This window comes from Alosa sapidissima, chromosome 15 (assembly GCF_018492685.1).
Source record: "Alosa sapidissima isolate fAloSap1 chromosome 15, fAloSap1.pri, whole genome shotgun sequence".
NCBI lineage: Eukaryota > Metazoa > Chordata > Actinopteri > Clupeiformes > Clupeidae > Alosa > Alosa sapidissima.
Genome location: NC_055971.1, coordinates 9,371,021 through 9,393,829, shown reverse-complemented (window position 1 = coordinate 9,393,829; position 22,809 = coordinate 9,371,021). Strand labels below are relative to the sequence as shown.

The following is a 22,809-nucleotide window of genomic DNA, read 5'->3' as shown; positions in this document are numbered from 1 at the left end:
CAGACTGCTGACATTTCAAGGTACCGGTATGTAAGAATATGCGGGTACTTTTTAGTAAATTCGAGCTTCATTCTCCTTGTTTCATGAATATATATTCCTGTGTCGTGACATAAAATCCATAACTTAACATGTTTTATGCAGTATATATATATGTGTGTGTGTGTGTGTGTGTGTGTGTGTGTGTGTGTGTGGGTGTCTATTTAATATGACCTCATACGTATGGATTATACAGTACATACAGTGTGTACAGTACATGGCATAAGAAATGAGGCCTTGAGGCAGGGCTGTTTGCTGGCTGGCACACTGCCACAGTCTTGCTCCCACCTGTTTGTCGGCATACACGTTGCTTAATTAGATTGACAGGCGTGATTGGGAGTCTAGAGGTGGAGGACGCCGCTCTCCCGGCAGCTTTTTGTGCACTGAGCAGAGACACTCTCTGTTATCGCTTGTCAACATAATAATGTTCACGCTTGCCTGAAATGACAACGGCTGTCAATAGGCTGCGTAATTACGCCTAAATATGGCACCCACAATTCACGCTAATGGTCTTTAAATAGAGACGTCAAAGGGAGGAGGGGAGGGGTGGGTGGAAATGGAGAGACTTACATTTTTGAGAGGGTGTGAGCCGTGTTGCTTTTTGTGCATGGCAAGGTCTGATTTGTTTTCAGTCATTGTGCCGTGCGGCGCGATGAAAGGGAGGAGAAAGTGAGATTCTTTTGTTTCTGTGAACTAATGAACTGTGTCAGCTTTGCAGTGGGGTAATGCAATTTTGCAGAACCCTAATGTGCCTGTTGAATAAGAAAAGCATTTTTCTCTCTGGCTCTCTCTCTCCCCTACCGTTCGTTTGTCTCTTTTGCTCTTTTTACTCTATCCCTCGCTCATTATGCATCCCCCTCTCGCTCCTCTGTATTTCCTGTATGGGGCCTTCACTCCAACCTTCCTTTCTCTCTCTTTTGCTCTGTCTATTTCCATCTCTCCATTTGTCTGTTTTTCTATGTCTCTATTGTCTGTGGCCTTGCCCTCATCTCTCCACCCCCCCTCCCCCCTCTCTCTCTCTCTCTCTCTGTCTGTCTCTCTTCCTCTCTGCCTGCCGTGGCGTGTGGATGGTAATCAGTGGGTTTTGCGCCACCCAAAGTGCAGCCCCTCGTGGGTTACAGGGGTGGCGGCCTCTGTCATGCCTCTATTAAGAGCCTTGCAAACAGCCGCCAGAGCTCCGAGCCGCCACTGCGCCGGTAATGGCTTTCTGTTTCTTTATAAAAAAAAAACCTCCATTTACTTCACACCGCGGGCCCCCGACAACTGGCCCGTCCAATTTAATATGCTCCGCGCACCATGGCATGGAGATCTGCGCGGGGGACAGAAACACCTAATGTCTCCATGGAGATTATGCGTTCTTTGCTTTGCGTGATGTGTGCAAGAGAGGCAGGAGAATGGGGCCTGGGGGTGTGGAGGGGGGGAGGGTTGGGGAAAATTGTTGAGAATCAATGAGGAAAATAGAATGTGCCTCGAATAAAAAACACATTTCCCAGAATTTTCCAGGATAATGGCACAGATGGAAATGCGGGCAGTCAGTGGGATGACGTGGCTTGACGCAGGCTGATAAATGCAGTTGAGTGAAGATGCATTATTACGTACGTGTCAGGCTGCCCTGCGTGCCCTTGTCATGCCCAGTGTGTCATGCCCATGTTCCGGCGAAGGTTCCCATTCATTATGCCACTGGCGGGTGCAGACGGGAGAACTGTGTTGTTTGTGTGTGTGTTTGTATATTTGTGTGTGTGTGTGTGTGTGTGTGTGTGTGTGTGTGTGTGTAGGCAGCCATAGATGTTTGTGTCTAACTGAGCTGGGAGTCTGTGCTGATTTGGTGTCCCGTGGAGCAGCACTAATGAGGCGTCGCTGTGCCCATCCCACCGGTCCAGGCTACACGGCGGCGGTGCCACATGTCTCTACGCTGGCATCTCCGACTGTCCACAAAGCCCCCAAACACAGAGTGGGGAGGGGGTGGCGGAGGCTCACTCCAAAATGCCAGGAGGAGGAGGGCACACACATTAAAGTTTCAGACCGCTCAATAATTCAGACCCAAATAAGGAGGAGGCTCAAAGCAAGCCCAACACCCCCCCCCCCCCCCCATCCCATCCCATCCTCCCACACCCGCCCCCCTCGCCTTAAAGTCTGGGTAAAGGTTAACTTGAAACAGGGCAGGATTGATGGAGAGACGCTATGGAGTGTTTTGGAGGGGTGGGGGGGGAGGCTGGCCTTTCAGTGGCAGATCACCCCCCACACATCCACATCAGTCGAGAGCCGCTGACAACTCAAATGTCATGATCAGGCAGTGGAGAGAGAGAGAAAAGGAGAGAGAGAGAAGAGAAGAAGAGACTGATAGCATCCTCCTGAAGGCTCATTTGGTGGTCCTCATTTGCCGCTGCCTCTTACACTGAAGAATGAACAGCAATCAACATTTGCATTCTGTGGCACAGTCGCTTCAGATGGAGAGCTTGGCGCATAATGGTGAAGAAATCCGCACTATAAGCTAAACAAATTCCACGGAGGATGCAGTGTTTGTATATGTGTGTGTGTGTGTGTGTGTGTGTGTGTGTGTGTGTGTGTGTGTGTGTGTGTGTATGTGTGGGGGGCGGTATCACTGTGAGCCATGCTAATTCCAGTCAAACCTGTTTGAGGGACTGTTTAGATACGCGTGCAGTATTGACGTGCTTTGTGTTTGCGCGGAAGCTTTGCCGTGGTGTAATTACAGGTGGGATCAGTGTCGTCCGCGGCGGGAGGCCCGGGCTGCTCCGGAGGCTGCGTCCGGCTCTTAGGGGGCTCAGCGGGCAGCGGGAGTGCAGCCAGGAGATGCTGTCAGCTGCAGTGCAGATCCACAGGGCTGCTGACGGAGGCAGCTGTGGCTGTCTCTACTGCAGTCCGTGTGTGTGTGTGTGTGTGTGTGTGTGTGTGTGTGTGTGTGTGTGTGGATTAAACCCCCCGGAGCAGGAGATCACCCGCTGAGATTTAGAGTGTTACCCACCGACACAAATCCAGACGCACGAGCCACGACTGTGCAGGGTGTATATTTGTGTGTGGTGTGTGTGTGTGTGTATGTGTGTGTAACTGCTCTCTCTCTCTCTCAAATTCAAATTCAAAGGGGCTTTATTAGCATGACTGTTTGGTACAGTGTTGCTAAAGCTAGTGTTACAAATAACACAGTAGTATCACAAGGAAAAGAAGACAGACATACAGCACACAATGTATAAACATGTGAGCACAAAATAGACAGTATAGAAATAATACTAGAATGATAGGTAGGGGTGAGCATGTGTGTGTGTGTGTGTGTGTGTGTGTGTGTGTGTGTGTGTGTGTGTGTGTGTGTGAGAGCGAGAGAGAGTGCGTCTCTCTGTGTGTGTGTGTGTGTGTGAGTGCGTGCGTGCGTGCGCTCATGTGAGAACATGTGCTTGTGTGCATATGTGTTTGTTTGACATTAGGTTTACTTAAGTCATGTCCCTCAGGTTGTGACATTTTAAGACATATTGTGCTGCCAGGGCAGCAGAGGGCCCTTCCCCAAGAAGTATGGCCATTTTATCATTGTCTTCAACGTCTATAAAATTTGGTATGGTTTGCTGTAAATTTATGAAAAAGGTCCGTCTTAACATGTCATATTTTTCGCAGTGAAGAAGAAAGTGCTCCTCTGTCTCAACCTTCTTTGCCTGACAGTGACCACATATCCTTTGTTCTCTTGGCAGCCAGGTTGTACTGTGTCTTCCCATTTCTATTGCTAGGTTGTGGTCACTAAGCCTGTACCTGGTCAGGATATGCCTCTGCTTCGTATCTCTGACAGAGCTGAGATACTCTGCAAATTCATATTCTCTTTTTAGGATCAGATAGGAATTCATTCTACTTTGGTTGGTAGTTTGGTTTGTCCAATGCTCTAAATATTCTTCTTTTGCTTAATTCATTATTTTGTTGACTCTAATTGATGTTTGGGAAGCAGCGCTGGACTGAGCTTGATGTTTATTAATTGTTGTTATTGAGTTAGTTAACTTCAGTACCAGCTGGCTCAGAGGACACTTTTCAGGGTTCATCTCCTGGGTTTTCAATGCCTCAAAATGGAGGGAGTTCTTAGGACTGCTGTTCAGGTGCATCCAGAATTTTAAGGATATTTTCTGAATAGGTAATGCCAATGGAAAACGACCTAATTCTGCCCTACATGCATTGTTGGGTGTTTTTGATTGAACTTTTAGCATTGATCGGCAAAATTCTGCATGTAGGGCTTCAATTGGATGCTTGTCCCACTTTGTGTAGTCATGCATGCTGAGTGGACCCCAAACCTCGCTTCCATATAGCGCAATAGGCAGGATTACTGTATGCTGTCAAATATTGTACACCAAATTGTAATTGGGATGTTTATTTTGTGAAATTTTCTCTTTATTGCATAGAATGCCCTTCGGGCTTTTTCTTTTAGTGCATTCACTGCCATGCTGAAAATTCCTGATGCAGTAATTACTAGACCAAGGTAAGGGTACTGCATTGTGTGCTCTAGGACAGTGCTACCTAGGCTGAACCTGTATCTGTGTTCCTGACACCTGGGCTTTTTCTCTCTCTCTCTTTTTTCTCTCTCTCTCTCTCTGTCTGTGCTCTTCTTTATCCCTTCTTTCTTCTTTGTCTTCTATCCTTCTCTTGTGATATTCTGTGTTATTTTTCATCTCTTTCCCTCTTCTTTTCTCTCTCTGTGTTATTTTCTGTCTCTTTGTCTGTGGGTATGTTTGGTATGTCTCTCTGTTTGCCCTGTTTGGCCTTATTCTTTAAAAATACATTCATCCGTGTGGACTCACAGTATTAGTCCCAAATGTGTACATTAGGCATGTCTGCACTAACTTATTTTTTTGTTGTTTTGGCGTTTGGCAAATCCATTCCTTGGGCATGCATGATAATTAAGCAATAATGAGGTCATCTTAATTACCAAGGCGTTAAATCACGATGAAAAAGTGCCTGAAAACAAATTGACTTCTCATTAGGCGACATCAAATTAAAGTTAAGGATTCATTAATAAGCTAGCCAGCCATTGCTGCCTCTGATGGAGGCTGGTCTGTGTAGGTCAGCATTGCAAAAGGTTTTACTGTAAACTACACTCTCGCTTATGCTGCTTCAAAACAGGACTGGTAGGAGTTCTTCCAAGAAAAAAACAAGGTTACAGAGATTGAATGATCAGAGGCAGCAATTTGCATTTTAGCCCCCTTACATGTCAGAAACATGTTATTTTTTTACTCTTCGGTTTGTCTTTGACTGGCAGAGATTTGTGTGGTTGTGCAGGCTAGTTTTTAAAAAAATTCATTTTTAATGAAATCTTTTTATAATTCACAATGTATAATTTTTTTGATATTATCCTTTGTATTTCATTTGACTCTTAATTTAAATTAAAAGCCCTCAAAGCATAATTGTTTCAAAGAATTGCTTCACATTGTCTTTTTCATTTCCCCCCTTCAAATCCTTTGTGCATAAAGCAAACACCCCTTTCTTTCCCTGTAGGAAGAGTAGACTCTACCCATTTGAGAGGAGGACCACTTTGATGTTTCACTTTTCCCTGGTTAGCGGGATCACCTTGTACCGCGTAATGATGTGTGAAAAACGCGTTCAGACAGGCATTGAGAACGTGGCAGATCTGATTACCAAGCGGACAGCGTCGCCGTCTTCAGTCGGCCTTATCAGCGCACTCTTCATCAGCACGCTCCTTTAGGGCTGGCAGCATGATGAATTAAGCCGTGCCAGTCAAGAGGACATGGGCAGCTTGACTGCACCCCCCCTACACACATACACACACACACACACTATCACCCCCTCCCACACACACTGCTATCACCACACCTCCCCCATCCAGGTATTACCCAACCCGCATTAAATATGCCGCTGGAATATGCATGTCCTGTCACCCACTCCTACTGTGTTTGTGCATGCATCTGTGCAGGTGCCTGTGAAAGACAGGTGTAGAGAGGTAAGCAGATAGGAGACGAGCAAGCACAGGAGAGAGAGAGGGGCGGTGGCTGAGCAATGGAGATTCACAAATGCAAAAAAATGGGTTCTAATTAAATCTGAGTGGTTCCTTCCCCCTCTCATTGGTAATTACCTTCACACGAGGAGTCAACAAGCTCAGAGGCAGGAGAAAGGCAGCCATATTGAGGCTATGCGGAGAAGTAGCCCTTGAGGACCCAGGGGGGAATTCAATAGAAAGACTCACAAGTCTGCAGCAAAATGAGATGGGAGACCAGATAAACACTTATGGGAACTGTAGTTTCTTTTTACGTCCTGTTCCTCCGGTAATTACATTTAAATATTTCTATTGCATATTCTTCCCCTGTCTGTCCAATCTCAAAACCAAATGTCAAAATTAGTTCTGAGAGCTGTTCTTTTTGCGTTCCCTTGTCTGAAGTAGCATTGAAGCACTTGCACATTTTGTACTCAGTTCACTATTTTATACTTATTTCTTATTTTTGTCATCTCTATACTACAACATATGAATTTCCCCTGGGGATCAATAAAGTATCTATCTATCTATCTATCTATATAATTGATTTTATTAATACTACCCTACTACCGTATGTCTCTCACATTCCCTCATTTGGCTCTCAGTCGATTTTCATTGCCAATGTTATGCTCTGATTTGAAAGACACCAACAGTGTTAAGGGAGGGGGGGGGGGGTGCGGGGCGGGGCACCTGACTCACTGGTTGGCCTTGGTTCTGATAAGGACTCTCTCTTGGGCCCTCTGTCTGAAGACATGGCTGTCTAGAGGATGCCTGATTATAAACAGAGCGCAGAGTGGGATTTTTTTTTTGGAGACAGAGCTTTGACATTTTGTCTCGTCGTGGCTTTCAGCAGCCGGCGCGTCAGGTGGACTTAGCGCACCCACCAGCAGCAGCACCGGCGCCATAATTCACCTTTCCGCCACGTTCACCTTTTGGCTCAGACGCTTCTCTTTCTGCAACATTAGGTTTTATGCTCCCCTGCCGTGTATCATTGGGGTTGCCATTAATGAAATCCTACTAGTCCTGCCTTTAAGTGCCACGGGCCGCTCGTCTGTCAGTTTCTGTGAACTTCATTTTGTCCTCTGCCAACATTCTGCCACATTCTGTTCTGGAGTGTTCTCTCTCTCTCTCTCTCTCTCTCTCTCTCTCTCTCTCTCTCTCTTTCACTCTCTCTCTCTCCTGTTACCTTTTATAAATCTTGTTTTTCTTTTCATATAATTCCGTCTCTCACTCTCTTGTATCTTGTCTGTATCTTATCTCTCCATGGCACCTTCTTCCTCTTCTCATCTCTTCCTCTTCTCTTCCTCTTCTCCTTCCTTTTTGTCTATCACTCACTAGCTTTATCCTGCACCTCCCCCTGGTCCCCACTTGTCATCCCCATCATTTGGCCCAACACCATGTGGCTGTCATCACACAGTCTCTCGCGGTGTGTGGAGTAGATAGCTCAGCATGAAACAGAGTGGTGACTGACGGGCAGAGTGTCGGAGCGATGATGTGTGTGTGTGTGTGTGTGTTTGTGTGTGTACTTATGCAGGGTAGGGTCGTACTGCTAGGAGGAGCCTCAGGTGGATGCAGGCAGCTTAAATTAACCCCTTTGCCAGCCCAACCCTCACCCCCCCCCCCCCCCCCGTCCTGACACACACACACACACACACACACACACACACACACCCCACCAGCTAGCTGAGTGGCGACTGTCTGATCTAGCTGCTAGAACTATTCCGTCTACCTTTCCCCTCTCTGTTGAGCCTCACCCCTCCCCTCCCTCTCCCTCTATGCATGTGTCTATTTTTTGAAAAGGTGTAAATCTCATTCATGTTGGCTACCTGCCGCGTTTGTCCTCCATCCAGCTGAAGTGGAGCTCAGAGAGAGTCCACTGTTGCCACATGCCTGGGCTGGCAGCCCACTCTGTGGACGCCTGATGATTAATAAAGGTTTATCTACATCTAACACTTCGCAAATGGAAGTAACGACAGTAATTGCATGCAAATGTCTTTCAAGCTGTAGGTAATGAAATGGTAATGTTATCATTTATCAGATGCAAGCCATCCCTTTGGAAGCAGATCAGTGGAGAGGCAGGCATGGACTTGACAGAGCTCGACGTTAGCAAGAAACTCCTTTTGGCTTCACTTATGTGTGTTTGATAGCGGTGACCTTGTCCCTGATGCTGTAGGTTGGCAGCCAATCCCTTACACAATGTTTGGAAACTGAACCTAAAGCTGACTCAACCACGGGAACATTATCTCCCCCTGCTGGTTGACGCCAAGTATAGCGTCTCTGTCACAATCCCTCTCTCTCTCTCTCTCTCTTTCTCTCTCTCTGTCTGTCTGTCTCTCTCTTTCTCTCGTTCTCTTTCTTGGTCTTTCACCACGGAGGAGGGGAGAGATGGTGGGATGGCCCATAGGTGCAGAATGTTGGGTAACGAGGGAAGAAAAGCACCAGCATGTGGGCGGGAGATGAGTGTGTGGGAAGCTTTGGTGGCGAGGGTGTGTGTGTGTGCGTGTGTGTGTGTGCATAGGGGTGGGGGTATGGGTTGCGGTTGCAGTGGCGGCTGACAGAGACACGCTTCTCCCACAGGGTCCGTCGGCTGTCACTCACGCTGACGCCCCACCGCTGACAGCCGCATCTGTTTGTGTCACCCTGTGTCTCCCAGCTCTCCACCGGAGGCCCTCTGGGAGACATCCTCCCTCTCTCTCTCTCTCTCTCTCTCTCTCTCTCTCTCTCTCTCTCTCTCTCTCTCTCTCTCTTTCTCTCTCCTTCCCTCCCTCTCTCTCCTCCCTTTCTCTCTCTTGCTTCCGCTTGTTCATATTAATACAGGGGCATCCTGCTGGGACTCTTCCCTACCACACACACACACACACACACACATACACACACACACACACACACACACACACACACACACACACACACACACACACACACACACACACACACACACCACTGATGTGGTGACATGGGGGGTAGAGAGGTTAAGGGGTCATCCCCACTTCCCCTAGCTCCAACCATCAACGAGATAACAAGTCTCTCCTTGGGGATGGGAGCATAAAGATGTAGACGTGTGTCTGTGATGGAACACGGGATGGATCTCGGGGTGAGACTGAACCCTGGGGCCCCTACATGGGTGTGGGCCTGATGATTTCCTCCCTCAAAGGACTCCCAACGTCTGCGAGGAGAGATTCTGTCGGCAAATTTCATCTCTCTCTTTTGGGGCGGGTTGTTTGTTTATCACTCTCCGAGTGTGTGTGTGTGTGTGTGTGTGTGTGTGTGTGTGTATATATGTGTGTGTATTTTTGTGTAGCTACTGGAAAAGGTGTGAGAATGCGTAGGGGGTATGCATGTTTGTGCATGTGTGACTGGGTGTGTGAATAATAATGATGATGATATGATACAGCGCAAGGATTTATAATAGAGCTGGAGCACGCAGTGGCACAGACTCAGAGGCCAGTGGGATACATCCGTAAATGTCCTTTAAGGTCTTTATTTGCTGCTGCGTTCCATCCAGTCTGGCTTATTCCTCCTCCTTTACTGCCTGGCAAATTGCCTTGTTCATCGACCTCGTCCAGGGCAGTGGCTTGTCAACAAATACATCTATATTAATACGCAAATGAAATATGCGGTTGGTGCAGTTGTTAGTAAAGCAGTCAATAGTGACTTGGCTCTGCTAACAGGTTTATGAAGGGGGAGAAAAAACAGACATGGTGCCCTTGTCAATAATTCTGAATTAATGATTTTTTTGCACATATTTTGTTCTGGAACATTTTAAATGAGCTTATTATGTGGAATCAGCTTTTTGATAAATATTTAGTGTTTTGTACAGAATGTCTTTTCTGACTTTTTTGTTTTGTTTTTTTATAAATGAGAACATCTCCTTCCAAGTCACCACATTTCCCGAAGAGCTTGCGCTGGACACTTCAGAACAAAACGTGTGAGAAGAGTCTGTTAATCTGCAGTGCTGTCACGCCATGAGCTTAATTTAATAAAGACAACAGCGAAACAGGAGAGCAGGTGTGGAGGGGCACAGTCTGTCCTTTGTTAGAATGTAATGAGTGGACGAGAGGCAGGTCGCATTGCGTGGCAGAGCCAGCAGCTAAAGCGGTGGCACACATACACACGCACGCACACACACACACTCTCTTTCTCTCTCTCACACACACACACACACACACACACACGCACACACACACACACTCCCACGGCGTGTCCACAGCCCTTCGGCAGTAATTTGAGGCACGGCGAGGGACGATGGCCAAGCATTAGTTTTGTTTATCCTCCATTAGTGAGACATGATTCTCTGTGAGCCCATGTCCACCCCTGTCCACCCTTCCTGAATTCGTTGTTTTTTTTTTAGAGCTAATTTCTGTTCAGCAATCAGCTTGCTGTTCGTAGGCTTTCATTACCACCAAACAAAAGGTGGAAGGCGTACAGGGTTGTGTCAGGCATTGTGTCTGTCGCCAAGGTGATGCAGCTGCACCCAGCATCAGGACCACTGCCGCAGTAATAATACAGAACCCTGGTGACAGCATTAATGGCTGGCCGAGGCAATATGCAATTCATTACTAAAGATGTGCAAACGCTTTTGGGAAACGGATGTGGATTACTGTTATTCAGAAAGAATGACAAGGTAGACACTCCTCTCCACACACAGACCAACAGGGCTAGAGAAATTGTATTACACACTTGTTTTCCTCCTCATTTCCCTGGCGTTTTTGCACAGTTATACGCGTTTGCACAAATATGCCCTCGTCTTGTAGTTAGGCTCCATCTCAATGGAAAAAGCAACACTTTGCAGATTCCTTTCTTCGCCAGACTGAATGCAGGTTGACAGCAGCTCAATATGTGAATCCTATCTCGGTGTAAACACATGGAGAATTTCAAAGTTCACTGGGTGTTCTCGTTAATTGCTGCCCGACAACTATTTTTTCCTGAGATTGATCCAAACACACAGCTAATCCATATGATTTCCAATATTATTGTGGATTTACCAAACAACCAATCATCCCGTCGCGAGTGTTTATGTGCTGGTTGAGGAAGCCGACTGCATCCCGTTCTCCTCCACATCATTTCTCTGCTGATTGGATGGCACTGCATGTCACCAGGTACAAGGCTCTATTTTGGAATGGTCTATAGCTTTGTTTTGCACAGTCTGCACTGCCGAGACAGCCAGAGAGATAGAGAGAGAGAGGGAGAGAAGGAGAGAGAGAATGGAGATTGAGTGGAGGATTATTGGAGTGAGAGCTGTGGCTGTGGGGATGTGGGAGTGGTGTGTGTGTGTGTATGTGTGTGTGTGTGTGTGTGTGTGTGTGTGTCTGAAAGGGAGGGGAACTCTATCCCAGTTTTAGTGAAATCGTGGGAGCCATGGGATGGCCTGTCAAGTGTGAGATGGGACGCTGTCAAGCTGTCGACAGGCTTCATGTGGCTCTCCCCCTGGCTGGCGCGCTGACACGCGAGGCCTCCGGGTCTCCTGATGAATTTCCTCGGACACACTTGGCAGGGTTCCGCCGGCCTTCGCCAGGGAGCTCTCGGCAGAGCTGCTGTCAGCGTGTGGCGTGTTTGCACAGACAAACGCTTGTGATTAGGCTCGGCCGACCTTCCCCTGGCAACCCCTCTGCACAAAATGAGGCTGCGCCATCACCAGCCCGGCAAGCAGACCGAATGTTGGAATCGAATGTTTCGCCCTTACACCATGAACATTACAGACAATGCTCTGTAAAAATCATTGTAGTTACATATTACAGAATGGCCTTTTCCTTTTCCTTATTGCGGCCGACTATAGTGATGGGTTTTATTGAAATGTAATTACACTCTCGTTCTAAATGTACCATTTATGATCTGATATTAAATGAGATTTTATTCAGTCAGAATGAAAAGTCATTTGAATGCACTGTAGCTACAGCAGAGAATGAATCACAAGTTTAAGCAATTGTATATTCCATGTGAAAGTCATACTGACCTTAACTCAATTAATTTGTGTAACTTGTTTGTAATGAATCACTCAGAAGTAATCACAGTTGTGTGATTTGTCATTAACGAACACAAGGCAAATGGCTTTGTGGATTTCTTTTTAATTAATTAACAATGATATCAGTTTTTAATGAAAACAAAATGGCATGTAATGTAACCAACCAACCCACAATTATTAGCAGGAGGCACTCATGTGCCGCGGTGGCACGTACCCTCTTGAAAGGAATTCATCGCAGAGACCACCTGCCCAGCCTGACTCGCAGTCACATTCATTTGTTCAGCCCATGGTAATTATGAGAAATTGATGTTAGCCCAGCTGTGCGGGAGAGGAAGAAAACACTGAATGTTCCTCTTGCAAGGAAAGCAGGATATTTCATTTGCTGGAGCAGCGCACTTCCATATCAGAGTTTTGATTAAAGGGCCATCTGGGCATTCGGCGGGCCTTATAAACATCCACGGCCGCCAGGGAGGTAGGGAGGGACATTAACATGACAGACACGGAGCGCAGCCTGTCACCGCGCCCACTGGAAATGGAAGAATGACCACGGAGTAATTCAGTTTCGTCTGACCCTCAGCTGTCTTTTCATCACATCGATGTTTGTAAAGTCGCCTGACAGGAAGGGCCTCTGGGCGACAGTTCCCTTCCAAACTGTGCCCTCAGAGCTGCATGGCAATCTAGTGTCGCTGAATATCCATAGCCATCATTACGTTATGTGCTGACCCTGAAGAGAAAAAAAAAACAGACTTTTCAGACATCATGTGGGTTCAGTATAAAAGTTAAACCTCCGTGGGCTGAGCTTGCCATTATTCTACGTGTGTATTATATATGTGCTCCAATCAAGTGCCAACGCAGTGGCAATTGTTCAAGTCAGAACACATTTCCGGATCCGTCTGATGTTGGACCCCCGAAGTTCTGCCCATGTCAGGGCTGTAAATTAGTCCCTCAGCGTTGCCAGGATACTTCATTGTTTTGTCATTTACTGACCTCTTGGGGTGCCCTCACATCATTAGTGCAGACATGTGAAAACAGATCTTTGCTGTACCGCGGCTAATTCATTGGCTTTGATAAAATTATAATTACTGCCACTCATAAACTGACTTATGGAGGGGATGGGGAGAGAGAGAGAGAGAGTTGATAGGAGACGCTCTGATGAGTGGAATTAAGAGTTTACTAGGGCCATGAGAGAGTGAATGTGACAATAGCCTATTGTAGACATGAAGCGATTGAACTCTTCATCACTAGATTTTCTCACCTGAGGTATCGGTGCAAATTGATGTGTGCTCAGGGATGTTATCTCCATGGGAAGTGATCAGAGTTTTCCCTGAATCTAAAAAGTGTATGTGTGAATTAGCTCACGTCTCCCTGTTTGTTATGCATGCCAAACAAGGAAGGTAGCCTAGAAAGGGCAGCAGTATAAAGAATAGTGTTGCATTGTTAATTCATGACTGATTATGTGGGATAATTTTTATTTTTCTCATTGAATGTTTAGTATACCTTATATACATGTAGTGAAATCTAATTGTCATCTCCTTACTCTGACCCTTGTGTTTTCTGAAACTCCTACGTTAGAATGTTTAGTTAAATTAACCCTTGTGTCAGCGAATTGTGGGTAACCCTCAGGATGGGGGGTCATAAACATTTCTTATCTTTGTCAAAACACCAGATGGTTAAGTGGGGTTGTAAACATTTCTTATCTCTGTTAAAATACCAGATGGTTAAGTGATTAATGGAGGGTGACAACTTGTGATTTTCCATGGGTGTGGGGTAAGGTATAAGAGTTGGCTTCACCCACAGATGTGTGGGCTTGTTACTTTGACATTTCATGTGTGTAACATGCTCCCGGCGTCGTGAATAAAGCTGCAGTCTCACACCAGTTGTCTTGGATTAATTTTGACCACAATTATATAACGCAACATTATACAACTCAATTATTGTCTCATTATGCTGAAGTCGTTTAATTAACTAGTGTCAAATTTTGGGTAGGGGTCAGTGCCAGTCTGCCCATCCGCCTAATAGGTGTTACCCAGGTGTTTAGAGGGTGCTATGGTTCCCTTGGGAGCTCCATCAGCCAGTTTCTGTAGGCTTCTGCATCCCCTGTGCTCTCGCTGCACAGGAAAGGTTAATGAGAGGTAGCATGAAATCCAATCCACCGTTGAAAGAGATTTCCCCGTCACACACAATTATCCTTCACTGGATCTGATGAGTTGGGTGCACAGACTAGAGTGAATCCCCTCAGCACTCCATAATTAATGCCTGGGGCGGAAAGGGATGATGTATATTTCATCGAGTCATGCAAAATACAGGAATCTTAATAGACAATTCGTCTCTGTTAACGGGACTACATGTCGGTCTGTGTCGAAAGACGGTGCCGTAGGGACAGGATGCCAGTGACGCTTGCCCTCCATCATGTCCTGAATTTGGAAATAGTCCTGTGCTTATCGCCAAAGACTTCAAGTGTTGGTCGTCTTTCGATGCACAGGAGTGCGCAGAAAGCCACGGCACCAGGGGATGGCTCTCCGACACCTAGGAGAGGATCCGTTCCACCAGCTCTGATGTGTTCTCGGAGTGGCCATACGCGCAGGGCAGTGACGGCCTCTCCTGCCTTATCTCACATGCAGCAGGGCTTAATGCAGGAGATAGACCTGGCGCTCAAGTGCTCAGACGTCTGACTCTAAAGCTCTCTGCTCTCATAGCTAGAGCATTCTCTCCTCTCAATGCAACATTAGGATAGATTCAAACATGTGATTTTGCACTGTAGATATTAACGTTATATACAATTTGTAAATGTGTACTATGTGAATGTTTTGATCCTATGAATAATATTATAGCTATTTGGTGGTTTAAATATTGACAATAATAAAATATTAAAATATTATAAATGCTGAAATATTTATTCAGAGAAATGAAAACAGTGATATCAACTTTAGTTTACACTCACAGCTTGTCAGTAACAGAGATAATGTAAAATGAATAATATAAAATTTAGATATTTTGAATGTGCATGTCATGCATATTCAAAACATCCACTTGCTGTATGCAAGGTTATGCCCAAACATTGACTGGTATCTGGGGAGGAACCCTGAATTCAGGCCCCCTTGACACCCCTCCCTTTGAAATCTCTTTAAAAAAACCCAGTGGACCTGGTCTCTGTGGAGAGACAGATCCATTTTCCTCTCTCATCCTCCACTCCTTTGTTCTCTCTCTCTCTGTGTCCTGTGCCCCACTGTCCCCTGCTGTGATGCATAGCACAAACGGTGGCACAGAGGGATTGGTGTTTAAGGACCGTAATGCACGTTGAGCCAGATGCCCGTGTACTGGGGCCTGAGTGGATTACTGTAACAGAGATGTGCAGGTAGTGATGTGTACAAATGACTTACTATCCTAGGCACATGCTGAAAGCCTATGACAATGGATGTCCCATGGCAGGTGTGTTTGTAGGCCTGTTTGTTGATGTGAGCGGGAATTTGTGTGTCATGTACACATTTAAGACAGAGTTTAAAGTCATGCCTTACGTATACACTTGGCACTCTGCTTTATTGTTAAGCTTGTTTGTGGCCCAATAAAGCAAATGAATAGCAGTTCAGATAAATATTCCTTCACTTGCATCCATCCACCTCTCCATGACCATCCGTCAGCGTGAGATGCCCGTGGACGTTCCTCTGGCTTAGCCTGTCCGCTATCATTATGGGTTAACTCTCCGCCACCTCACCATCATTAGTTATAGCATCAGCCGTGCTGCCATAGCCCTATGTGCATTTACCACCGCCGCCATCATCAATTCCATGGAGCCACCTCTAGGGCACCTAATGGGGGACATTAGCGTTGCATCTGTTGCCGTCACCCCACCCCGCCCGCTAATCTCCCTGGCTCCAGTTACCATGGTACCGCTGCTGCTTCTCCTCCTGCACCAAAAAATAAATAAATAAATACATAAAAAACAATTGGGCTTTATGGCCTGGAAAGCTGTGAGGGCTACTGTGGAAAATGGAGGAAGAGGCATAGTGTGTGATTTAATGGCAGAGGGACCAGCCTCACATAAAGCTCCTCTCCAGTGCACCCCCCCCCCTCCACCTCCACCCACAACCCTCCTCGCAGCCACTTCCATATTAGTCTAATTGAAACGGAAACGGCGGGGTGATAATGCTATAACAACAAGTCTGCTCGGCGCTTGGGCCCCGCTGCGCTGATAGGCCGGTAATAAAGCATAAATAAAATGGATGGCTGGGGGAGTGTCAGGGCCCCTGCTTGTTGGCTCATTGACTCTGCTGGAGCAGCGCTGCCACCGTCTCAATGAAGAGATTAGACAGAAGCAGCAGGAATGGGGGGAGGCTTTCTCTGTGCGACCGCACAGTGTCATCTCCTCACAGCCTCTACCTGTCGGGGGGGGGGGCATGCTAACCATGTAGATATAGTCTGGGGGCACTTTTTTCCGTGATGTGATCTGTTATGTTTCTTGTACCTGGATATAGAATTTCTGTTTCCTTATCACAGAATAGCCTACTGTACCACAGAATACTATACTCTATACTCTATTGGGAGATCTGTTTCAACATATCAAAAGATTCCAGGAGCGATGTCAACATGTATGCTTATCATCCACTTTATCCACATAATTAATCCACATAATTATGCATATAATGAACAATCATGTGTTTGACACTTTTGTAACACCACACACCTGGATTGGGTACCATGTGTGACTCGTTGGCATTCATAAGTTATGCTCTGGGTGTTCCTTGGCCTTTGTGCCTCTTGCTTAATGGAACTCCCACCCATTAAACAAAATGTCAGAGTTTGGCCAACAGGAAAAATTACACCTATTTATCAACTGGCATGCTAGGAGAATGGAATCCCTGCACGTCAGACACCGAGCGCAACCTCCACAAAGCACAGAAATACAAAAACATCAATTTTCGCTGACAGGGTCCTCCACAGGGTTAGAGACTAAGCTGAAATGAAACTGTCAAGGAGGCAATTTTTTTTTTCTTCTCTTTCAAAAGAACTGGCAAAGGGATTGGCAATTTGCTAGTTCTTCGATTTTAAGAGAATAGCTTTGGTAAGCAGCACGAAAACTTGCACAAATAAGCCCACTCACTTAATTACAGGGGGAGCCGATGAAAAATGGCTGTTGTGCTACAAGGGCTCAAAGAGATAAATTTACAGTAAGTGAATCGTATTGTGGATTTGTGGGCTGTTTATCCTTGGCGAGTGGATCATACTAAACCTATTGTTTTGACGTGGTGATAACGCTTAACCCTGTTAGCTTGTGTTTATTGTGCTCTGGTGTTATAGAAGATCCTCTGATGGAAGATTGCTCATAGCATCCTGCCCTTATAATTTAGAGCTCAGCCCTGGCTATGGGAATGATTGAGGGCCTGATTCTATGGCTATTACTTGTGAGTGGATATCGGAGGGATTGTGTGAGACACAAAATATTATTGCCTGTGTCTGGGGCTCATATGACTTTATATCATGCCATGCTTTTGCTGCTACACAGTTACCTGAAATTCTATATGATGGTGTGGTGTGACAAAACAGTGTTGGGTCAAAGGTTGTGATTTATCGCTCTATTTAGGCCTGTACATATTTTCTTGGCCCGAGGTGCAGAAAAGAGTTCTGTGGCGACGAAAATCAATGTCCGGGACCTGGTGCTGAATTGTAACAACCGACAATAAAGCTGGCACAGTTACTGTGAGACGTGTGCTAGAAATATCTCTCTTATAAATTGCAAAATAAGTCCTCTGGGGCAGCGAGGGTGACAAATGGGAGGCAGTAAAACAGGTCTTAGTTAAATGGCTGCCGCAGGTTCGCTCTAGGATTTACTCTCTGCGGCTCTTTTCTGGCATTGCCAAGGCTGCCTTTGTTTGCCCACTGGTGTGATGTGGAAAAATTTGGACACCTTGCACACCTTTGCTGTAGCTGATGAAAAAGTGCCAGCAGTTTATAAAAGCTGTCTACGGCCAGGCCTGCACCGCACATAGAGATGGAGATCTTTCTCTCTCTCTCTCTCTCCTCCTGTGAACGTTCTCCCGAGGATGACAGCGAAGCCTGAGGCTTTGATGTCAGTGCTCATACGCATGAATGAAGAGAGGCTGGTTTGAGAATCAGGGTGAACCCCGCTGCTTGTGTAGGTGATGATCTATACCAGCAAGCGCTCTTTCATTTTGCCAGGCCACTTATAGCTTTCAGCTCTTGTGCACACAGTGGGCAATAGGAGGTCTTTATTTTGATAGAGTAGGTATTTAAAACGGTACAGAAGCACCTTGGCTGGGCTAACTCTAAGGCCATTGGTTGCTCTTGAGTGGGCACAGCTATTGAGGCCGAACAGAGTGGAGCTAGAAGTGTGTGTCCGCGAAGAGGTCTCCTGTGCATTGTGTAAAAACCCTATTAGCACTTTGCAGAGTAATTGTCCCTAACGGAAATCCAAGCCGAATTTCTAAGCCTGCTAATTTGCCCATTAGCAACATGTACACGCACTCATCGCACAATAGCCTTTGCTGCTAATTACGACGAGAACTATTGCGTGGTGACCCCAGAGCACCCTCACCTGTGCATTGGACCTCACCAACATGTCCCTGTAGGCAGTTGGCAGCAGTCATATTTTCTCTTTCGCATCTCAAGAATGTAGTTTAAGCATGGGGGGGGGGTTGTAGTAGGAATGGGGAGGCGTCACTGGCAGGTTGGGACAGTGCTGTTTTATGGCACCCATTAGGGGCACCGCGGGCCTAATCCATCATCCTGGGCAACTAATGATTGCCTCCATACATCCCACTAGACACAATCTACTTGGTGGACAGGGACGGGGGACATCGTACCAGGTTTGGGTCCATTTATCTTCCCACGGATGCGCGTCTTGCCGAGCGAGAGCGGGTCAGCCTGACTGGTCAGGGCAGGGAGACTGGGACTGCTTGGGCCTTCACATCAGGGACAAGCCCACTGAGAGGGGCTGGAGTGGCCATCACGTTTGGCTCAGTGCACTAGAATAACTCGTGAGGCTGGAGAATATATTTCAAAAGTTGTGTCCACAAACCCAACCCCCCCCCCCCCCCTCCCACACACACACACACACACACACACTCCAACATCTGAACATCGCAGTGTGCTGCTCATGCAGAGTTGTTGTTTGTCTCAGCATGTTTCAGTGAATTAGACTTGCAGAGGACGAGACGCTGCACCAAATATTAGACTACTACTGAGCGCGCTCGCTTTGAACGAATGTGCTGACGAGCCTGCGGCTCTCTTCTCTTCTGTCCTCTCTCTTTGCAGCGTTTGTTCTGAGTTGCCCATTCCCCGAGCGCCCGGCGTACGGAGATGTGTCCGTGACCAGCCTGCACGCGGGCGGAGAGGCCTACTTCTACTGCTTCACTGGTTACCAGCTCCAGGGCCCCCCCACCTTGACCTGCCGCAATGCCACCACCCCCTACTGGAGTGGCAAGGAGCCGCAGTGTCTAGGTAAAAGAGAGAGAGAGAGAGAGAGAGAGAGAGAAAGATGGGAGGAATGCATTTACACCAGCGTAGTGTTGCAAATACATTCAATGTGTCATTGGTATTCATCACAAGAGAATATGGGCGCACACACACACACACACACACACACACACTCACACACAGACATGATGAGAAACATCAGAGGAATGTAGAGGCAAACCTTCAAGTGCTATCGCCCACACACTCACTGTCTTCTCTCCTGTCTATTGCCATATATGGTTGCAGATGCAGTGATGAATCAATCCCCACTCTTTTATTTCACTACTTTTCCTCTTCGATCATGCACACGACATCTTCCTTTTATATATCACATATACACAGTGTTGGGGAGTAACGGAATACATGTACCGACGTTACATACTCAGAATACAAATTATGAGTAACTGTATTCCGATACAGTTACAAGTTAAATAGTTTGTATTTAGAATAGTTACATTGTTGAAATCAATGGATTACATGACGATACGTATCTGTTTCATAAGTTTGTTCACTCTCTAAATAAATTAAGGCAACTTCATTTCCCAGAAGCTCCTGAAAGCTATGATGAATTAATTGTTTACATGTTTAAATCCAAGCCCTGCCGTCTTGCACTAGCCTCAAAACGCAGCCAGCGCGCATTATGGAAGCGTCATCGGAGACCCTGAAATGACTGTTTGCACAGCAAATTGAGTAAAATAAGTGGAGGTAACTCCTGTTCCTCACTGATCGTGGTTCCTGATGTCTGTTCAAAGGATATTTTCCCAAGTATTAATAGCTCAGGCTACTTCGGCCAATCGGTTACACAGTTTGCTAAGCAATAAGCAAAGCCTAGTTCACGTGTTGATTTAGACCTAGGCTACAATAAAACCAATCTCTAAAATAGGCACTGCATTCTAAGTTTTTTATTCTAACTTAAAATAGCTTTATAGATTATTATTTGTTCTAGATCTACATTTACGTTTTAAAATGAATTATATGGTGCAGCCTCTGAAGAATTATTCTTGCGAGTAGGCCTAGCATATTTTAACGTGCGGTTTTTGATTGTCATTACGCGATCACGTTCATTTTGAGAGCACTGATATACAGTAGCCTAGCCCATAGTGTTTACATTTACAGGTCATTTCACCTGTCATATGCGCCCCTCAATTGTAGCCTACTGGGTTGATGCCACCGAAAAATCTCACAGGCACACCTTAATTAGGGTAGACTGTGTACAGTTGAGACACCTTAAATATCTTGCTTGCACAGCAAGCCCATTGTGATTTTTGCTATGCACATGCGTATTAGTGCCCTCTTTGATCATGGAAAAATTGAACGACACAAGTATCTCCCATCCAAGAATATCGGCAAATGTTTTTTTCCAAAGTAAGAATTTCACTTCACCATGCACCTTCCACAATGAATAGCTCATTACACTTATGTTACTGTTAAACGTAACTGGTATCATTACAAACATTATTCTGTGTCCTAAAAACTGGCATATTTTATTGCATTGTGTCATGTAAGGTCGTTTCAAAATCTAGAGAAATGTGTGAGGTGGTCAGCGGGGGACAATTGAGACACACATTGGATCGATAATTTAAAGTAGCCTATTTATTTGTTTATTTTAATTAGCCTAGTCGCCTGCTGTAGTTTTAATGGTAAAAGTTGTATCAGGTAGCTTAGTTGACTTTACATTCTCCTATGTGGGCCTAACACTTCAGCCATTTGGAACAGAAGAACACACCAGAATAGGCCTGTTTAGTAGTAGGCCTAAGCAGGATTTGATGGCCGCATTCCTACACTTATAAAATGCAATTCAATGCGGAAGTAATCTAAGTATTAAGAATACGTTACTCAGATTGAGTAACGTAACGGAATACGTTACAGATTACATTTTTGGGCATGTATTCTGTATTCTGTAACGGAATACGTTTTGAAAGTAACCCCAACACTGCATATACACATGCTATGAAGTTTCCTTCAGTTGCTCTAGTAGTGTGTAAGGCTTATTATTTTGTCCATTCTGCTTCAATTAAATCTGAGTGGAGCAAACTTCTATCTTACCACCGCCTCCTTGATCCTCCCAGCTTTGTTGAGGCTCGGTAATTGATTCTGGCTCTGCTACACCCTCGTGGTCAACAGCGATGTTTGCCACACCAGCTGGCGACAGCCCGCGCGCACACACAAACACCTCCTTGTGTTTTTCAGAGGCGTTATTAGCGTCTAAAGCCCTGCTGTTTTCTCGAGAAGACAGCTGATTCTCCAGCGGATCCCGCCGAACATCTTTTGCATGGTAAACAGACAACGGAGCGCTTCGACTCTAAACAAAGTCTCTCCGCTCGTCCCCTGAAGAAGGAGTGTTGTTTTGATGCCGGGGATCTCATTTGGCAGTTCCGACGCACTCGAGTCAGAATGAATAGTTAACGGGCTCCGTGGAGCGGGGGGTCAGAGGAGACTTTTTTACAGTCTATGGAGGAGACACATCCGTGTAGCGTCGCGCATGAAGGCAGGATTAGTCCGCGCATCGAGCGAAGCAAAGCCCCTGTAAGCGTGACATTTAAAAGGTGTGATCGTGCCATGGCCACGCAGGCCAGAGTTGTTGGGGCGCGGAGAGAGCGGCGTGTGCCAGGCTCGGACTGCTGATCACCCTGGGCACTCTGCCAGGGAACACATGGGCCTCTGCTCAGCTTTAATTAAGCGTCGTCCGCCTGGCTAACCTTCCCCTGATCAGGTGTGATAGCTGTGGCCCACCACAAACAAGTCGGCACTCAGCACTGACACAACAACACACAAACATGCGCAGACACACACACATGTAAGGATATCTTGAAAATCTGTCTCTCACTTCTCTCTCTCTCACACACACACACTCTTTCTCTCTCTCTCTCACACTCACACACACACACACACACACACACACACACACACACACACACAGACACACACAGTCACACATATTTTCCCTTATTCTCAAAGATTTTCCCTTATTCTCAAAGCTTTTCAAATGCACTGGCCATACTGGGTCCTGTGCAGTGTTACCCATGATTGGCTCAGCAGGGAGTTTCTGCAGAGAATGTCTCATTGTTTGTTGTCTGGCAACACCATATCTAAACTGTACATAATATGTCCATCTAAGCCAACCAAACGCACTGAACATACAGACCTCTTTATCTTTTTATAGCCAATTTCAATCTTGCGATATCATCATAGAGAAGGATAAACATTAAATTACAAATACAAAATGACATCACATTTTAACATTCTTGACATTATTGCAGTATGAGCATATATGTGTGTGTGTGTGTGTGTGTGTGTGTGTGCGCGCATCTGTGTACATAAGTGAGTGAGGTTCTGGGACTGTTTGTGTGTGGGTGTGTAACACTCCTCC

General features: G+C 46.0%; 1 protein-coding gene across 2 annotated transcripts in view; it reads left to right on the top strand.

Moving 5' to 3' along the window:
* Nucleotides 1-22,809, top strand: part of sez6b (seizure related 6 homolog b) — a 150,588-nt gene that overhangs the window by 103,115 nt on the left and 24,664 nt on the right. For both annotated transcript variants that reach the window (XM_042062858.1, XM_042062857.1), the window contains exon 5: nt 19,239-19,424. In XM_042062858.1, coding sequence (XP_041918792.1) covers nt 19,239-19,424 — 186 coding nt within the window. The remainder of the gene's footprint in view (nt 1-19,238; nt 19,425-22,809) is intronic.